General features: G+C 48.6%; 1 protein-coding gene across 1 annotated transcript; it reads right to left on the bottom strand.

Moving 5' to 3' along the window:
- Positions 1 to 1,411: 1,411 nt before the first annotated feature.
- Positions 1,412 to 12,192, bottom strand: LRRN4 (leucine rich repeat neuronal 4). The gene is made up of 4 exons (XM_015596877.2): positions 11,553 to 12,192; positions 10,218 to 10,422; positions 5,495 to 5,632; positions 1,412 to 3,980 (listed from the first exon to the last, which is right to left on the bottom strand). The coding sequence occupies exons 1-4, from the start codon at positions 12,190 to 12,192 to the stop codon at positions 2,747 to 2,749; spliced, it is 2,217 nt and encodes a 738-aa protein (XP_015452363.1). The 3' UTR covers positions 1,412 to 2,746.
- Positions 12,193 to 19,361: the final 7,169 nt, after the last annotated feature.

Here is a 19,361-nt window from a genome sequence, read left to right as displayed (position 1 = left end):
TGTTATTGTAAATAATATGAAACTGTATATTTTTCAAAAGTTTTTTAAACTTTGGGGAATATTATTTTGTTAAGATGTTAAAGGAATAAAAAAGCTGGGAAAAAAAGTTACCTTTGTCTTGGGCTGTTTGTATAGCATACTATGGTCCTCTATTGTGTAAGTTTTCGGATTCATAAAGTCAGTCCAGATACATCACTTGCACTTTTATTGTAAAAATAATTGGTTTGTCGTCATCTGACTTAAAAGCCCTTATTTTCACTACACTGACATGTTTGAGAATGTGAGATTCAGGGAAAAGGAAGAGGAAGACAAAGGCTTGTGCTGGTTGCTTTCTCTTATCAGTGGTTGCCTATTGCTGCCCGTTGTCCCAAGTTTTAACCCAAGATGTGGAATCATACAGTGAGATTATCTAAACATAGCCTGTTGAGCTGTTAAAATAGAAAGCTGCAAGCAAAATTCATGCCTCTTGGCATCCTCAGATTGGTGTCCTGTTGCCTCCTGGTCCTGGCTTCCTTTTTCCAGACTAGTTGCTAAGCAACCCTTGTCTTGGAATACACTGAAACCTGCAGGCGGGGACACTTCCATTGAATCAAATGGAGGTTGGTGGGAGGGTAAAGAAGGGTGGCATGTAGCTGGTTTTTCCTTTTGGAACCTCTTGTGTAGTCATCCTGGGAGGTGATGAGGCTGCAGGGAGAAGCCTGGACCATCCAAGAGGCACTCTGAGCACATCTCAGCACTAGCAAAGTGTGAACACACAAAAATGGTGTTCAAAAAAGAGAACTTGAAATAAGGTAGTTGTGGGAGAGATTAGGATTTTGTACTTCATTATGTTTATATGTAGCTTAGTGTCAATGCTATTGGTGTGACTTATGAGTTGGACTCATATTCTCTTTAGAAAAGGTTTTATCTGGCTCTGGTTAATATACTTTGACCACCTCAACCCTTAGAAAAATAGTCTAAGTTTCCTTGGGTTTTTGGATCCTGCGTTGTAAAACATGTAAATTCTGAGTTTAACAAAACTTTGGAATTATATTAGGCATGTTTGAGTGTATATTCATGCATGCAAACTGAAAGCACAGCAGAAATTCATTTGGGTGCCCCTACATAACAGATAACAATCTTAGTAAGCTTAAAAGGCATTGGGATAATTACATGTCTGAAAACTATGCTAATTAGTCACGTTTTTGGATTTTGTTGTGCTTTTTTTTCCTTTGCAATTTTTAATCGGAAGCTGGTAGACACATTTTAAATAGCTCAGTCCTTAGAGTTTGGGGAGGCTTTTTCGAAACTTTTCAAAACTTCTTCAAAACAATATATAGTGGTTCAGTTATTCAGGTCAAACTTGAATAGGCTGTTTCTGCAGCGGGGTTTTGTGCTTGTATTGCTTTTTGGAAACAAAAATACATGAGACTCAAACTTGATTTTTTTTTACTGTAGAAATAAATGCTGTTGTGGGTTTGCGTCTCCCAAAAAGATAGGTTCAAGACTTACACGGTGTTACATGTCACATATCTTAAAGCTGGAGGAAAATAATAGAAAAGGGAAAAATTCACACAGAATGTCATGAGACAACAGAAGCAGAGGTTGGAGTGATACATCTGCAAGCCAAGGGACACCAAGGATTGCCGGCAACCACCAGAAGCTGCGAGGGGCATGGAGCAATTCTCAAGTCTCCAGAGGGAACCAACCCTGCTAATACCTTGATTGTGGGTTTCTGGCCTGAACTGTAAGAGAATAATTTTCTGTTGTTTCATTACCACTTTGTGGTAATTTGTTATGGTAGCCACAGGAAACTAATACAAATGCTAATGTAGAAAATTAGCAATATGACCCCATTATAGTTTGATAAAATCACCTTTTCTCCTAAATTTGTATAAAAGTGAAAAAATGTGGTAAGGCATATCCAACACTCAGATACAAATCATAAAGGCATTGTTTAATGCAATTGGGAGCAGAAAAATGCCTTAGTCTCTAGTCAGAGCCTTGAGGTTCTCTTTCACTCATTTCTTCTAAGAAAAATTTCCTAAAAGTGAGCTCATTATGCTTCCTTAAAAAAGAATTCACAGTTCCTTTATCCATTTAGGTGAAATTCAGTAAACACTTTAAGAAGGACAGCCTTTTCCTGTGTTTCACAAATGTACCCAGAGGACTGTGTTTTTAACTAAAAGCTAGAGAAGCACATTTTTGCCATATCCTAGAATGCAACTAAGAAATCCAGAAGTCCTCAGGAAACAACCATTTCTCTTCTCCCTTACCCCCACTTCTCAGATTAAGAATCCACTGGAGTGATTCCTTGAATAACACGTGCGTTGCCTATGAGCTTGACCATGAGTGAACTTCCCTAAAATGACTTGAGGATGTTCCTTCCAGTCTAGTATAAGAGGCTGGATTGCGGAATTTGTTTTATCTCTTCCACACACAATACTAGTCTACTGAACACTGGGGCCGATTGCTACAAAAACAAACACAACCAAATAAAACACACGAGAATGCCCCATTCAGTAGAAGTTGTCTGGTGTAGACCACCACATTTTTGGAAACAGGCAGTGAAGTAGAAGGAAGGGAAGTTCCTTGGACTGAGAAACTAGCTTGGCAAATTCCGTGCTTGTAGGAGGAGTGCCGGCTTCACAAGAATTACAGATGTTCAGAGCTGATAGGATAGGGCATTGTTTGACTCTGTATCTTCTTTCTACACACCGGCAATTAATTCCTCAGCTCGAGTTCGACTGGCGGAGGGAACGCTGGGCTAACTGAAGGTCTGGAGCATCAGCGAATTGTCAAAGGCTGGATTCTTGTAAGCCACCAGGTGCGTGTCATAGTGCTGCCGGCGTGTTGCCCGGCCCCGTCTGCAGAGACACGCGGACAGCAGCAGGGTGCTGACGAGCAGCAGGCCACTGGCCGCGCACAGCCCCGTGAAGACGAGCACGAAGCTGGGCTTGGTGGTGAAGGCAGCGCACGGCCCCCACGGGCCAGAGGCCTGCGGCTGGCTCAGGCCGGCTCTGTTGGCCGCTAGGACACACACACGGTAAGTGGTGCCCGGTGAGAGCCCATACAGGGGGTGCTGCCGGGCAGTGGCATAGATATCCCTCACCACCGACTGGTTCCCCGGCCAGCCCTCCAGAGAATACTGGATCTGGTAGCTGCGCACCACCGAGTTGGGGGCACACCAGCGGACAAGTGCGGACGTGTCGGTGGTCTCAGACACCTCCTGCAGCTTGGGAGGGTCTGGGATGGTGTCATCATGGCTGAGGCCTGGACACCGGCACCGCAGGCGCCTCTGCAGCTCTGCACATGGGGTCTGGAGGTGCTTACAGGGGTGGTAGTCACAGGGGACATCCTCTGGAGGGGCTCCCACCTCTTCCTTCTTCCCCTCCTCCTCCTCCTCACTGGAGTCGTCCAACAGCAAGATTGGAATCCCACCTTCGGAAGGACTCGGGTGGAGAGCCTGTGGGGTGGCCCGTGTCCTCCAGGCGGGCTTGGGCGTGCTCACCGAGTTTGGGGAGGCAGGGACGAGACTGGGGTGTTTGCTGGCCCATGGGGTGGAGACAGCTGAGACATTAGGGTCAAGGACAAGCCAGGTAGCATGTTCTCTGTGCTCTGTCCCAGCTGTGCTTGTGGCCCTGGGCGGATTGCCAGAGTTGCTGGAACCTCCCGTAGAGATGGTAATGGAGGTGGTGGCCCCCTCTCCAACAAGGCTGTGTGGCCATGCAGCTTGTGTGTGGGGCCCCACAGGGTGGGAGGGGTCCTTGGTGACACTCCGTTGGCCTCTTGCAGCTTGAGGGGAAGGGGCTGTGCCCCGCAGGGTGGAGGGACCCTGTGTAGATGGTGCATGGGTGGAGTGGACAGAGGAGGGTGGATTGGAATCTAGGAGGGTAGTGCTTTGGTCAGAATGGCACACACTGGGCAGCTGGGAGAGCTGAAGAGGGGCTGAGAAGGCACCATGGGATCCTGCAGCTGGTGCGCACACAGTGTCTGCTGCCCTAGAGGGGAGGCCAACCAGTTAGAAGGTGTTTGGCATCAGGGTTGCTCCTGTGCTGGCCTTTGTGTCCTCAGTGTAGACTATACTCTGCCAAAACCTTGTCAACGCATCTTCCAAGTACCACATGCCAGGTACACATTAGACACGTACTACCTCTCTGCCCTTCTGGGCAACCTGTGGAGGAGGCACCTATCATCACTCCCATTGTGCAAGAGGAAACGGAAGTGCAGAAAGAACTAACTGCCTATATAGTATGGTGCCCAGCAAATGGGGGAAGGACTGTGAAAGGCAGGCCTAGATTCTCTAAGTACAGTGGGCCATTCTGTTCTCACCTACCTGCTCCCTGGTCATGAGTACTAATAACAGCACATACCAGCTAACATTTTCTGAGTGTTGCCACTTGCTAGGGATGATTGTTAGCACTTTACTGTATTGGCTAATTTAATTTAACAAAGTAGGTACTATTATCCCCATTTTACAGATGAGGAGGTAGAGGCCCAGAGAGGTTAAGTAATGCAGCCAAAGTGAACAGTAATAAGTGGTGTAAAGAGCATGCACTCTGAACCTTATCATTAATACAAAGTGAGACCCTTCACTGCAAAGGGCCTGGGTGTTTAACTTCGGAGATAATGTGAAGGGGCGAGGGGGGCAGACTGATCTTTGCTTGATATCCAGGCTTGGGTGGGAGGTAAGAAAAGAACCCCCGCTGGAAGGGGGGTTGTTTTCCAAAGTGAGCTGCAAAGAGGACAGGTTAGCATTGGAGCTGGGTTGAGGGTGCTCAAGACCAGAGATGTCCCCAGCCCCATCCTTTCCTAGTGGCTAGCCTGGGCATGTCTCCCCACTGCAAAACTAGCTCTTCCAGCCAAGAGCCAATGAGAAGTCTTCATAAGACTCCTGTCCCATGAGAGCTTTGTAAGCTCACTGGCCTTGAACTGAATGACACAGGAGCCAGGTTCTGTTTTGGGGACCTAAGAGGGCCCACTGGTTAAGAGCAGTTTTGGAAGAAGATAGATTCTGCCTTCTCCAGCCAGCAGCTGCATGAAACTAAGCAAGTATCTCCCCCTATTTGGGTCCCAATCCACTCGTCTGTAAAATGGGGCACTGCTAACATTGCTTTGACATTGACAAGCCAACTGTTCACAGAGTGCATTTCTTTTTCCTACTGGGCACAGAGGCGGACTACATTTCCCAGCATCCCTTGCAGTTAAGCTTGGTTTGCTGACTGATGTTCCATCAGTGGGATGTGAGTGGAAGTGATGAGCACCACCTCCTGGCCTGGCTCATTAAAATGTCCTATGTCTACTCCTCCCTGTTGCCCACACCTCTGGCTGGCTGGAAGGGAGGCAAAATCTCCATCACCTGGGTTCCTGAGTATGACAACATGGGGGACAGCTGCTCTGCCCAACACTGCCAACCATCCCAGCATGGATACGTGAGCAAGGCATGAGCTGCAAGAACTTCAGCTCTGGGGGGCTGACCCTCACCCCTCGGTCGCCTGTTTTGTAAATGTGTTACCTGCTCAGGACAGTTCTCTTTGCATCCATGAGGAGCCAGGACAACTCACAGCTGCAAGTGAGGGGGTTGCCAAACAAATTGATGGATAGGACCTGGGAAGAGTGCAGGGTCCAAGGAGGGAAGGAACTCAAGTTGCAGCTGAAATACACAGAAAAGCAGTTAAGTCAGGCTTTTACAATCAGGTCAGAACTATTCCCAGAGAGTCATGGTGGTGTCATGGGGAAACCATTCTGTTAGGAGTTAGATATTACTTTGGGCAAAAATCTTAATGACCTTGGACTTCTTTTTTTTTGTCATCTGTAAAGTGGAGACACCAACCCAGTCAATATCACCCATTATATGGATGATATAGATGATATTATGTGGATGATATATGGATGAAATGGAGACAATTCCCCTGCCCACTGGTTATATTAAAAAGAGTCTGTGATGAAGAAAGTGTTTATAAATGTATATCTCTACACAAAAGTAAGATATTGTTATTATAGACTAGTCGCAAAGAATGGCAGGAATTCTTAATTAATGAGAATCTTGGATGTGTACTATTGCAGTTGGACTGTAGCTGACGGCCCGCCACACCTGTCCATTGGAAGATACCTCGCTGAAGAGTATCCATTAACTCTTGCTAAGTAGAGAATTTTCCCCAAACTTAGTAGATTAAAACAATAAATGTTTATTCATTCTCCTGATTCTGTGGGTTGGTTCGGTGGTTCTTGTGATCTGGGCCACCTCAGCTGAAGCCAGAAAATTTAGGATGGCCTCACATATATGGAGCCTTAACTGGGTTTGCTGGGGCCTCTCTCCCTGTGTCTCTCATCTCCCAGGAGGCAAAGGAGAACCTGGCTCACGTCCTAGTGCATGTCCCCCTTTAGGGGTACTCTGAGTCTGAACTGACACAGCCCTAGCATGAAAGAAGTTTCCATTTGTTCTTCCAAATAGTCTTTTATCTTCTTTGCAGAAATATTGCAAGGGCTTCTCCCTCCTGCGTGCAGTGTTGTTGGAGGGAACTGTGGAGGGCTTTGAGCATGCTGAGTTGGCAGAGCAGCCAGGAAGGCTCCTATCTCCTCTCCAGAGGGTTCTGGCTATACCAGGGCACCCAAATGTCACCCACTCTTTATCACAGATAGCCTCCCAGGGGAGGAAATTGAGTGAGCTGAGGAATGCCAGGATTAGGCCAGGCTGAGGGGGCAGAGAGAGAATCCAGCAGGGAAGGTAGAATTTAACAAGCTTCAGAGGCTTGAGAGCATCCAGAAAGGAAGAGGCTCCCTCCTCCCAGCTGGATCAGTGGTGGTGCGGTATGGGGCCCAGGATAAGCCAGCCAAGAAATGAAACCTTCTTCAAGCCATGAAAAGCACTGAAAAGGTTTCATTTGGCAGGAGGCTTATAATTTAGACAGATCTCCGGGCTGAATGTAGTGACTGGATTTAAGGGTTCCTAACCTGAGGTCCACAGAGACAGGTCCGTGAACATGGATGGAAGATACTACATTTCACTGTCAAAATTTACCATTTGCTTTAACAATGAATAAAGGCAACAAACCATGGGTGAATATCCAATAGAAATCATAGATATTTCCATATCACTTTTCAGTAGTTTCTTGTCATTTATAATCATCAAAATTATCGAAGTTATTAGACCCACTGCTGGATTTCGTCATTTAAGGTATTAAATAAAAAAGCACTCTACATACATGTATATTCCTAAAACACCATTTAGAAATATTTTTATAACTATAATTGGTTTCTTTGTAAGCTTATGTACTTTATTTTATGCATCAAGAACATTCTTGAGAAAGGTCCATAGGCTGTACCAGACTGCCAAAGAAGTCCATGGCACAGAAGCGTTTAAGATCCCCTACACTAAAGGGTGGGGCCCTGAAGGCAAAGTCCCTGATTACAAGGCCCTTGGTAAGTGGGGTAGGAAATGATGAGAACTTGACCTAAAGCTGCCCTAAAGGGTAGCTGGGAAGGGGCTGTTGAGACCAGGCTGGATCTGGTGACAGGAAAGCCAAACTTAAGAGCTGTTTACACCAGCAGTGGCTCTTGAACATGCTCTCCTCTGGCTCCACTGAGAATGAATGTCACCAACACCCAATCCTAGGGTTATTTCCCTGTCCTCAGATGACTAGGCCTCTCAAGGGCATTCAGTTCTGCCAACCACTCCCTTCTCCCTGAAACTCTTTTCTGTCGGCCTCCAGGGCATCACACCCTCCCAGTTTTTCTCTCCTCACTGGTGGTACTTTCTTTTCCTGGTTCTTCCTCTTCCTGATCTTAAAAGTTTGGGTTCTTTAAGACTCAGTCCTGGGCCCTCTTCTATCTAAATCTCTGATCTTACTAACTTCTGTGGCTTCAAATTTAATCTTTATACTCCTAGATTTATATCTCTGGCTCCGACTACTCTTTTGAGCTTCAGACTCATGCAGTATTTAAGGTTATCAGATGTGGAACCAAATTGCCTGGGCTCGAGTCCTGACTCCACTGCTTACTAGCTGTGTGAATTGTTGCAAGTTACTTAATACCTCTTTGGCTCAGTTTCCTCATCTGTGAAATGGGGATAGTGACTATATTCTCTCCCTTTGAATTCTTGAGAGAGGAAATGATTTGATATGTGTCTTAAAAATTCCTGGCACAGAACAAAAGGTTCGGATGATGATGATGATGATGATGATTTCTGGGCATTTACACTGGACGTCTCATAGGTCTTCCAACATCCAGACAGTTAGATACAAGGGCCTGGAGCTTATCAAAAGGCTTGAGCTGGAGATACTTAACTGAGTGTCCACAGCACAGAGATGGCAAAGGAGGCAACAGATATGGCAGTGGAGACAGTGCTGGGGTCATCATGTAGGGTGAGAAATGACATGCAAAAAAGTTGGAAATGTAAATAGCCAAGGACCTTCAGAAGCATATGCAGGAAGGCTGGAGAAGCACCAAGGCAGCATTCCGAGAACAAGGAGACAGTAAGTGTTGATAGGGAAGAAAGAATCAACAAGAGGCTCAATGGACAGAGACGCATCCACTGGATTTAGCAGTTGAAATACCACTGGTTCCATTCAATCACGGAGCTGAAGTGGGTGGTCAGATTGCAGTGAATTGAGAAGCGCAGGGATGAGAGGAGGTGGCCATCACTTCTGAACCAGCTATGCCTGCTTATGTTGGGGTCTGGGTTGTCTTTCTCCTCTGGCATTCACCTGGTGAGTTTGAACTCACCTTTAAAGGAATGGATCCATTATGTTCTTCTACGATCCGATGGAGCTGATCATTAGCCCTACTTGTTTTATAACACAATATGTGGTGTGTGCCTCTGACACTGATCATAATGTATTGTGACAATTGGCAGATGTCTGCTGGCTACACTGAACTGTGAGGTTCCTGAAAGCAGGGGCTGTGCTGTCATCATCACTGCCACCATCATCACCAAAACCATCATCACCATCAACAACATTATTGCTACCAATACCTCCATCCACCACTATCGCCAGCAGCATCATCACTGTATGTTTCTTCCAACATCTCTGGGCTGAGGACTTCCAGGTATCTCCAGCCCAGGCCTTGTGATAAGCTCCAGGCTCACGTATCCAATTGCCTGCTGGATACTAAAAGACCTATGAGACATCTAGTGCAAATTCCCATTAATAATAATAATCTGAAACTCTTGTTCTATGCCAGGCATATCAAAGCATTTCCTCTCTCAACAATTCAATGGGAGAGAATTTGGCCATTATCCCCATTTCACAGATGAGGAAATTGAGTCATAGAGGCATTAAATAACTTGCCCCTTGAGCCGAGGCAGTTTGGCTCCACATCTGGTGCCTTCTACACAATGCTGCATCAGTCTAAAGCTCAAAAGAGGAGCCTGAGCCAGAGATGATTTCATTCTCATCAATGTTATCACCGCCACCATCATCATCAGCATTACCATCACTATCATCAATTCACCACACTATCAACATCATCACCATCACCATTACCACCACGACTGTCATCGTTACCATCTCCTTCACCACAAACCACCTCATCTTCATTAATGCTATAGAGCATACACCATGTGCCAGGCACTGTACTAAGTGCTCTGCATGTTCTGATTCCCTATTCCTTGTAAAAAGTCCCAAAGTGAAGTACTGTGATTAGGGCGGGAACCAGCAGAGTAAACGAAGTGGCTACATTGAGAGTGATGGTGGGGCAAAGGGGCTTCCTTCCCAGGACCCAGATGTGGGTGCTTAGGAAAGGAGACAGCCTGGGGTCATCTTCAAAGGGACGCTGAAGGGTGGACATCACTGGGCCATAGGGCACCAACCCTGGGTCCCCACTGCAAGTAGGACTTTCCTACCCTCTCACCTTTCCTCCCTAGACCCACTCAAACCCTGGAAGGGGCTTTCTTCCCACAGGGGAAAGCAGGTGGATGGAGAAATAGAGAATGCGATGCCCTCACCCCCTCTTCCCAAGGTTTCTCACCTGGGGCTTAAGGGAAACCTTACATGCATGAGAGTTTGGAGATTCAATATTGCCCTGAACAAGACTGAGTTGCATGGTTTGTAGGCTGGACGGACTAGCTGGAATCTGCCTAAGATATCACCCAAAGGATGAGGAAGAACAAAAGCCCAAAAAGAATTTAAAGGAGCCATAGGAGGAAAATTAAGGTCTTGTGTGTTCTATAAAATAGTTACACCTATTCAACATAGTGTAATGGGCAAAATTCGGCCATGTGACTTGGAAACACTTACTTCTGGAGCAGAAGGAGCTGTAGGCGGGGAGTGTCTCGAAAGATGTTTGTCTGGACAGAGGTAAGTGCTGGCGAATCTTGACAATCCAGCTGTTGCAGGTCAGGGGTCATCTTGAAAATGTCTCCCTCCAGGCTCCTCAGCCTGGGCATCTTCCTCAGGTGGAGGGATGAGAGCTTCGGCAGGTCTTTGATCCACCCCGTCTGAACTGAAACACAAGGGAAACTTCCTACTACCCAGGAAGGCATAAACCCGGGAGGCTAGCACAACCTTAAGGAAATACCGAGAGTGACAAACTGAGTTTTGAAGGTCACCGCTGAGCAAGGGCATAGTGGCAGCTTTGGGAATCTCAGAAGCCTGGGCCGTTTCAGCCAGAAGGGCCCTCAGAGATGACGGGTCCTTCCTTCCTTTCGACCTGAGGCAGCTGAGGCCAGAGAGGTGAATGATTGGCCCAAGGTCACACAGCTGGGAAAAGACAGAGCCAGGACTCGAACCAAGGGCACTGTCTCCAAGTCTGCTGCTGGCCCACCCTCGCCACACAGAGACACCCCAAACTTCACACAGATGTATCCACACTTCACTCCGATGGTTGCCGTGAGTGGGGAAATTTTTGAGGAAGGTGAGGAAGAAGGAGAAGAGGAGAGGCCCAGAAACCTAACTCTGTGGCTCTCCTGACACGTGGGGAAGTTCCCCTTCCTCTGGGTTTCTAGTTTTCGCTCTCTTCTTTCTTTGTCTATGGTGGAACAGGTGATCATAGATACATGAAGTGTTTTTTAAAAAAATAATAAAACCGACCTGTGAACCAGAGTCAGAACACACTAAGTACAAGAGAACTGGTATTCTCACCTTCCTCCTGTGTCTTTTTTGAAGGAGTCAACATTTACAGACACAATTTTAGTCAACCAAGTAGAAAAGCCAACGAATTCACCCTTAGAACATCGGTTGCTTCACATGAACTGCGTGTTCAGTGCTGAGCCCCAAACATCCCCTTCTCCATCCTAGGAGCATTTACCAGCTGTGCCAGTAGCACTACGTGGCTAAAAAGTTTGGGCTCTAGACCCAGAAAGCTTGGGTTTGGATTTGGAGGCTCCACTTAATAAGCTGTGAGACTTCGAGCCAGTCATTCGCCTTCCTGTTCCCACCTCTTGGAACTCAAGGAGTTAACGTCTGTATGGAGCTTTGAACAGGGACCACTTGGTTCGGGAAATGTAGCTGGCACATCTAGGAGCGGCACTGTGAGCTAGGATCTAGGTCACCACCCCTGGAGATAGTTACAGCCCGACCGCGGGGAGCGCATCCCCCAGCATGCCTCTGAAAACCCGGAGCCTCAGGACTCACTCTGCGTGAGGAACGTGCTGCTGAGGTCCAGGACCTCGAGCGTGGCCAGGGGCGCGAAGGCGGCGTCGGCGATGTCCCCCTGGGTGCCGTGGCCCAGCGCGGTGCTGGAGAGGTTGAGCAGGCGCAGCGCTGGGAAGCAAGTGAAGGCCTTGGGCGGCAGCGTCTGCAGAGGGTTCCCCGCGAGCTCCAGCGCATGGAGGCTGCCCAGAGAGGGCCCGGCGCACAGAGGCAGGGAGGTTAGCTGGTTGTAGCTGAGGTCCAGCGTGTGTAGCCCCGCCGGCCCGCCTGGGCCCCAGCGCAGCGCGGCGATACGGTTGTGGCGCAGCGTCAGCACCTGCAGCTGCGGCAGGTGGCCGAGCTCCCGCGCGCTCAGGGCGCGCAGCAGGTTGTGGCTGCCGTCCAGGCTGCGCAGCGTGCGGGGCAGGCAGTCAGGTAGGCGCTCTAGGCTACGATTCACCAGTGTCAAGGTCGTGTTCTCCGCTGCGAAGAGACCCTCGCAGGATGTGCCCGTGGTGTTGCTGGCCTCGCTCCCCCAGGGACCCTGCTGAGTGATCCGGAAAAGGGGGACCCTCTCCTGCAGAAGCCCTGCCCTGCTGGTGCGCAGCGCCATTGGCGGCAGCAGCAGCAGGGCCCACCACATGGCGCGTGGCTGGGGAGAGAACAATGTGACAGCCCATTAAATCCAGCGGAAACCACGGAAGGAAGGGCAAATGTCCCCCCTACCCCCAGGCTCTGCGGGGAAGCACGAGCCTTAGATGCTCCCTGGGAGGCAGTGGACATTCCCAGCGTTACTGGGTGTGCAGTGACTTTGCCCCTACCTGCTTTTCCCCATCCCCTCCACAAAGAGGCCGCGGCACTTCCTGCCCTTCCTTCTCCCAGTGATGCCTTTCCCTCTAATTCTGTCTCATTATGTGGGTGCTAATCCACAGGGGACCTTTTGCAGAAGGCCTCCCTCATCTGTCCTGTCTGGGCTTGAACCTCCCCGTAACCCTCTTCATTTACTTGTCCTGATGCCACGAACTTCCCCAGGGACGGGAACATGTCCTTTATCCCTGTAAACTCTCCCCAGGTGTGCAACGAATGACTTCAGCCAGGGAAAAAGTTCTGCTGGACTATAAAGATGGGACTAGAGGAAGATTGTATCAATCTCAAGGAAATTCAGTTGCCCCAATTTTCCCCCTACAACTGACGAGTTGCAGATGAGTCGTGGTTTGCATGTGACATGGTTTGCAGGTCACATTTTAAAATAAGATCTTGAGTTTCTTTCTTGGGAGGGCACAACTCAGAGTTGCTTTCAGGGAAGGAAGGAGCCCTCAAACAGCTGTGAGGCTTGGGAACCTGGAGTCATATTTTCTGGTCCCAACAAAAGCCATGGCTCCTGAGGTCAGCCGTGCCCAGGAGGGACGGCTGAGGGCTACTAGGCGTGGAGTTTCTGGAGTATCCAGGGTTGTACAGGGCAGCTGAGAGATCAGGTGGGGGTAGATCAGGCAGCCACGGGCTGGTCTGGGGGCTGCAGAGCTACTTCCAGCAGGCCCTGGCCGCGAGGTCACCCCTTGATACTCCTCCGTTTCTGTAGGTGTGTACTCCTGTCCCAGCTATTTCAGCCGACCACTAGGTCTCTGGGCAACCACCCCGGCCTCCCTCTTGCTGCTCAGGGGTTAAGGCAGCGAGAAAGATCCTGGAAACTAAGGCAAGGAAGCCATGTGTCCAGCAGTATGTCATACTCACCGGAAGCTGACCTTTTAGAATCTGGGACCTCTGGATGCCCCTTTGCAGTCTTCAGTCTTGTCTTATAGATTCCAGGAGCCAGTGATTTAGACAGCAGCTCAACTCTGAATTCCAGAGGGAGGCCTGTTTCCCAGACGCCCCTGCCCTCCGGCCCCACCCACCGAGACGGCCTGAGATACCCCAGTTCCTGCAGCCCCTCCTTTCTCACACTGTGGTCTTTAGCAACACCTTCATTTGCTTGTCTCCTCCTCTCACTCTGGGCTTGAGCCTGCCCCTTTGCATGCCCAGCACCTCCTCCTAGCCCTTCCCCATCTTCACTTCACCTTACTCCTCCTTTCCAGGCTGAGAAATGAGGGAGTCAGCTCTCCCTGGCCAAGGGGAGGGCTGAGAGCTAATGGGTACAGTGAGGCAGAGGCGCAGTGTCACCTCCCAGGAATCTGATCCTCTTGCCACGTGGTTCCCATTTCCTGGGACAGTTGGATGCTAAATGGTGAGCCAGCATGAGGAGGAGACCCCACACCCCAAAGGAGGAAAGTATCTTAGTTCATACGAAGGCCTGCAGAGATTTATGGGAAACAGTGGCCAGAGAGGGGGCTTCAGAGGAGTCTGCGAGCAGGGACAGGCTCAAACCAGATCCAGGGGACACAAGAAGGGTTGGTCTGGTTTCTCTAGGAGCCAGTTCAGTGACAACATGGATGTTTGTCTCTCAGAAGTGGTGGGAATAAATAAAAAGGGCAGAAATGCAGAAAGCATTCTCGACTCATGGCTAGGGTTATTGATCCTGGTTACCGAGAGCCCCAGGTCTCCCTGAAGCTGTAGTGATGCTAGATGAGCTTTGTTTAGGGCACATTTGTTTAGAGCAGACAGTGCCTTTCTCCCTCCGAGTTATAAGACTGTTCATTTAGTCTGAGGACCTTTGATCTGCACCTTCCCTCACCCCCAGGCCAGGGGTTGTTCACCCCCAACCTCCTGAACACTGACCCTGAGATCAGAACTGCAGGGGTCTTTCCTCCTGTCAGTCCTTATCTGAGCAGCCCTGAGGAACCCCAGGATACCTCGGAACTGGCATGTTGGGTTAATTGGATAATTGCACATTCCTGGGGATCTCTTTGAGGCCTTCTCCACCCAAAGTCTCAAAATAGCCTTTTAGCCTCAGTGCCAGCCAGGGCCTTGCTGCTCAGAAGCATTTCTGCATTGGTCCCAGGCTGGGGCAGGGAGAGGCTTGTTCTGTGCAACCTTGTCTGGGGCAGTGCAGTCACCACCCAGGGAGCCCAGGCCCTAGAGGTAGAAACGCTACGCCATGGACAACACAGGAGGCCAAGTGGGAGGGAAAGGTGGGAAGGTGAGAGGACCAGAGTGTGCGTCAGGGGGCAGCCTCAGGTGAATCTCTACCTCTGACTTTGCTTGGTTCACCGGGTACAGAGAACACCCAGCAGGTCAATTAAAACATCAGCTTCTCTCCGAGTTAAAGCAGCCAGGTCTACTCTAGGGGCAATGGACCACCTGAGGCCGGCAGGGGTCTCGGAAGTTCAGGCAGGGCTGCCCAGATGAGCGGAAGCCGAATCCACGGAAAAACACCTGTTTGAACAGAGAGCCTGAGGATGAAGTAAGTTGGCTCCTCATGGAGGGCTATAAAAGAGGACTCCAGGGGGTGATGTTGGGGTGCTTCTCTATCCACCTGTGGAGCAAGGAACGTGGAGAGGCCCTGGTCTCGGAACTCCCCTGAGGTCATCACCCTGCGCTTGCCCAGAGCCCCAGGCCCTCTGAGCCAACTTCTTGTCCCCACTGCTTGTTGGCTAGTTCACCAATGGCAGCAAAGGGCCTGGCTGGACAGGCTGAGCTGGTGTCCAGGTTTGGCCCTCTGGACAGCTCTATTGCTCTGGCTCTGGTCATACCCAACCCAGGCAGACACACCTTGGGTGGCCTGCCCAGGTAGGCTTTTGAGCTGGGCAGTCTGGTGGCAGACCCTGCATGGCAGAGTTTGCCTACTAGTCTCACTCAGGTGGCAGGTTGGCCTTGCCCCAGTGGGTGTTCTCTCCTTCTCAGAACAATCACACTTCTTTAAATGGAACACTTATTACAGTCAGAGCCTCAGCTCGTGTGCATTATCATATTGAATCCTCATCAGGTTCTGGCTGTTATTACTGTGCTATAGATAAGGAAACTGCGGCTCACAAAGGCTGATAGGCTCTGGAGCACACAGCTAGTTAGTCTGTCTGGCTTAACCACTGCTTTTACGTTGTCTTCCGTAGGCCTCAGCATTTGACACTGTAATATTCCCTATAAGCACAAGAAAACATTTTCCAAATATTTAGATAGACCCAAATCATGAAAGAAGCCAGGTGCGTTGGGAAATTTCCTTTCATAGATGAGCAGTTCATTCTCAGAAGAAACAGAGCCCACTCCTTGGGGCCCTGAGGGCCCAGGACTGAAGCAGATGCCTGAGCAGGGCCATTGGGCACCTCTCAGGAAGGCCTTGGCCACCTTCTCCAGCCCCTTCTCTTCTAGCACCTCTGAGAGGTCAGGAAAAGATGAATGAAGTGTTTGTCCCCTCCAGACAAGGATGCTAAAGTCTCACAACAAAGTCCTGGGACCAACAAGTATGTGTCCTCCAAACGCCACACCATGCCAAAAGCCATGCCACCTCCAGCCTGCCATCACTTTACCCAAGTGGCTCTCTCTCCCCCTTGACCATTTCAGCTCACATTCCATACCTACTGTGGGTTCTCTCAAAAGTTGACCCTGAGATAGGGACTCAGGTGCAGGTAGTTTATTTGGGAGGTGATCCCAAGAAGCATGGAGAATGAGTAAGGAAGTGAGACAGAGAAAGGAAGGCACTGCGTTAATGAGCAGGTCGCTCAGCTTCTCTGGGCCCCTCGGATCTTCCTGTGGCTTTCACTGCCGGGCATGCCTGGCTTGTTCTGAGCATGGATCAAGCAACTCCAGGGAGGGCTAAGAGGATGGGCACTGACAGCATCTGCTATAGCACCCTTTAGGATTTTGCCCAAGCAGGCTCTCCCTTGGGGCTCACTCCCAGGTGACCTGGGCTGACTGCCATCAGGTGGATGACATGGCTCCCTAACTTAGTACTAAAATTCCTGAGGATTGGGCCATGCCATTCTTCTCGGTAGCCCAGGTAGCCAGGGTGGTGTCTGGCACTTGGGACAAATGTTTAACAAATGAATGGGAAGAGTACGTGGTGAGTCAGAATTCCTTCGTGGTGGTGAGTCAGAATTCCTTCATGGTGCCCTGGAGTGGACGGGGCAGGATGCAAGACGGTAAATATTACATTCAAGTGCCTGAAGTTCGCAACCCAGGTCCCTAGCATCCCAGCCTCGAGAAGGGCTCAGGTGAGGGTTGAACTGGGGCACAGTGGGTGGGGTGGGGATGGAGGTGGAAGGAGAGAATTGAATCACAAAGAAGTTTCTTATGGATCTTTGGGAGAAAGATCTTGTGGAAGAAGATCACAAGGTTAGAGTGTTAGTAGAACCATAGCCTGCCTACAGGGGCAAAAAAAGAGCCAGTAATTTACATACTTGGCAACACTTCTTTTCTTGCTTTAGATCAAAATCAGAGTCATGAATCCTTGGCCTTAGAAGTGACTTTAGAACTTGTCTGGTTCCCTCCCTGTCCATTTTAGAGAGAGAAAACTGAACCCCAGAGAGGGAAATTGGTTTGTCTGAGGTTACAGAGATGAGTCCCAATTATCTATTGAGAAAGAACGGTGATCTAATTCTCACTATTCTATTCTGGGCTCTGGCTTATTTGCCCAGGTGACCAGGTCTCACCTTCCCTGGCATTAGCTTTGTAGGCCTTTTCCCACAGGTATGGCAAGTAAACATACCTAGCCAATGTCAGGTCATTGGTCAGAGTTTCAAGGGGTTCTGACCCCTGCCATTCCCATCCCATTCCCAGAACTCCAGAAATGAATACTCCTAATCCCGGCTGCTCCAGAGACCCAGAATTGGTGCTTTCCGAGGGGGTCCTGTCCAGCTCTGTTCACAACTCTGATAACCCGGGGTGGAGTGAGGGGGGCTGGCCTAGGTGACAGGTGACTTGCTCAGCCCGCTGCCCCCGCCCTGCCCTGCTGACGGCAGCTGGCTCTGCTGAGGGCTCTTCCTCTAAGTGCTGGAGTTGGAATGTACAAACTTGAAGGCTGCATTTTTCTCTGACACCAATGATAAGCCCAACGAAGGGGAGGGTGATTGTGGGAGGATATGGTACCAGGTTGTCAAGTCTCCGGGCAGCCAGCTCTCATGGAATGGTATGCAGAAAAGAGGCTTTCACGTGGTGGGGACCAAGATATATCTGAGTGGGCTCCGCTGACGTGGCCGAACTGCCTGTGGGGAAATGATCTTGAGGGAATAAAATAGTCATGGGTTGAGACTCATGTTTGTTTTCCTATTGAGGCGTCACTCAGTAGTAGTAAGGTTTTGGCACGAGGATTTGTAGAATGCTTAGAATTTTAAAAAATATTATTCGAGATCCTTTTAAAATCTGTAACGAAAAAGTTTCAATCTGAAATGAGAGGCCGGAGTTTAATCTGCCACTTTATTTTGCTTGTGGATGTGAGAAATGGGACAGAACAGTACATGGGCTGTTTTTATAAACCACATTCTGGAATTTACCACAGCCAGAGATAGCACATGTGTATTAAAGGTCATTAAACTGGGACAGGAAACTGGATTTGCATCTGGAACACCTCTACTATTTTATTTGGTACAATGTCTATGTTCTTAAGCTTTTGTCTGTCTTGTATTTTTCATCTGTAAACTAAAGGAATTGGTTCAGGCTCAGCAATTCAGCACACATATCCTGAGAACATGCCAGTATGTGCCCCAGGTGCTCACTATAGAAAATGAGGACTCACAGATGAACAAGACCTGGACCCTGCCTTCGACGAGTTCCCGGTTTAGGAGGGGTAGAAGACAAAACCGTCACTAATAGTGTGAGCGCCCGATTGTGTCACCGAGGTCTGGTTTTCAAGCTCTGTTAGCCTGGGGGCTGTGTCCAGCTTGCTCCCTGCTGCATCCCAGTGTCTGGTACTACCTGCACATGATACATGCTTAAGAAATATTTGCTGAATGAATGAGTGTCTACTAACTGTGCCTTCTGCTTTTTCTGTTACTAGTCAATTATATTTTCTTATTTGGGATCTTCTACAGAAGAACAGTCAGAGTTTACCTGTAAATTTATTTAGGTTTTTAATATGTTTTTTTTTTCTTTTTAACAACAAACTCTCCCCAAAGCAAAAGTGCTCATGTTGTGCAAACAAAGCAATGATTTGGAATCTCACGGAGTTTGAATGTTATTTATTCCCTATGGCTACAGCAACTTGCACATGCGCTGTGGATGTTCAGTTATATTTTATTGGATGAAGAAATGCAATGTATCCAATAAGCCTGTGAGCATGTGCTCATTACTCATCATGAAAATGCAAATTTAAACCACAATGAGATTCTACTATGCACCCACCAGAATGGCCAAAATTTAAAAGATCGACAGTACCAAGTTTTGGGAAGGATGTGGAGCAACTGGAACTCTTTTAAAGTGCTGATGGGAATGTCAAATAGTACAACTACTTTGGAAAGCTGTTTGGCACTATCTATGAATGCTAAGCGTATATCCACCTAATGACTCAGCAATTGCACTCCTGGGTTTATACTCAAGAGAACTGAATGCTTATATATACCAAATGTTTATAGCAACTTTGTTCATAAAAGCCCTACACTGGAAATAAGCCAAAAGGCTACACATAGGAGAATGGATCCACAAATTATGGTTTAGTCATACAATGGGCTCCTAGGAAGCCACAAAAAGAAGGAACTATGGCATGTTCAACACAGATGGATCTCACAGACATTGTGTTGAGCAACAGAGCCAAGCACAAGAGTATATACTGTACAGTTTCATTTATACAAAGTTCAGGAACAGAAAAAATGAATCAATGGTCAGAAAACTAGTTACCTCTGAAGAGCATCCCAGCCAGATGGCCCAGTACATGCAAAGCAATGGAGGTATGACGAGGCGTGGAGTCGTGGAATAGCAAGGGAATGCACAGTTCACTATGGCAGGAGGATA

The sequence above is a fragment of the Pteropus alecto genome, unplaced genomic scaffold, assembly GCF_000325575.1.
Source record: "Pteropus alecto unplaced genomic scaffold, ASM32557v1 scaffold45, whole genome shotgun sequence".
NCBI classification, from domain to species: domain Eukaryota; kingdom Metazoa; phylum Chordata; class Mammalia; order Chiroptera; family Pteropodidae; genus Pteropus; species Pteropus alecto.
Note: the sequence above shows the minus strand (reverse complement) of the source record. Positions and strands in the feature narration are given on the sequence as shown.

What these genes read in the sequence shown, in the direction of transcription:
- LRRN4 (XM_015596877.2), bottom strand. Translation starts at nt 12,192, where the DNA reads ATGTGGTGGGCCCTGCTGCTGCTGCCGCCAATGGCGCTGCGCACCAGC. An exon ending in CAGCACGTTCCTCACGCAGA is followed by an intron (nt 10,423 to 11,552) that starts GTGAGTCCTGAG and finishes CTTGTGTTTCAG; the next exon opens with TTCAGACGGGGTGGATCAAA. An exon ending in CAGCTCCTTCTGCTCCAGAA is followed by an intron (nt 5,633 to 10,217) that starts GTAAGTGTTTCC and finishes TGTGTATTTCAG; the next exon opens with CTGCAACTTGAGTTCCTTCC.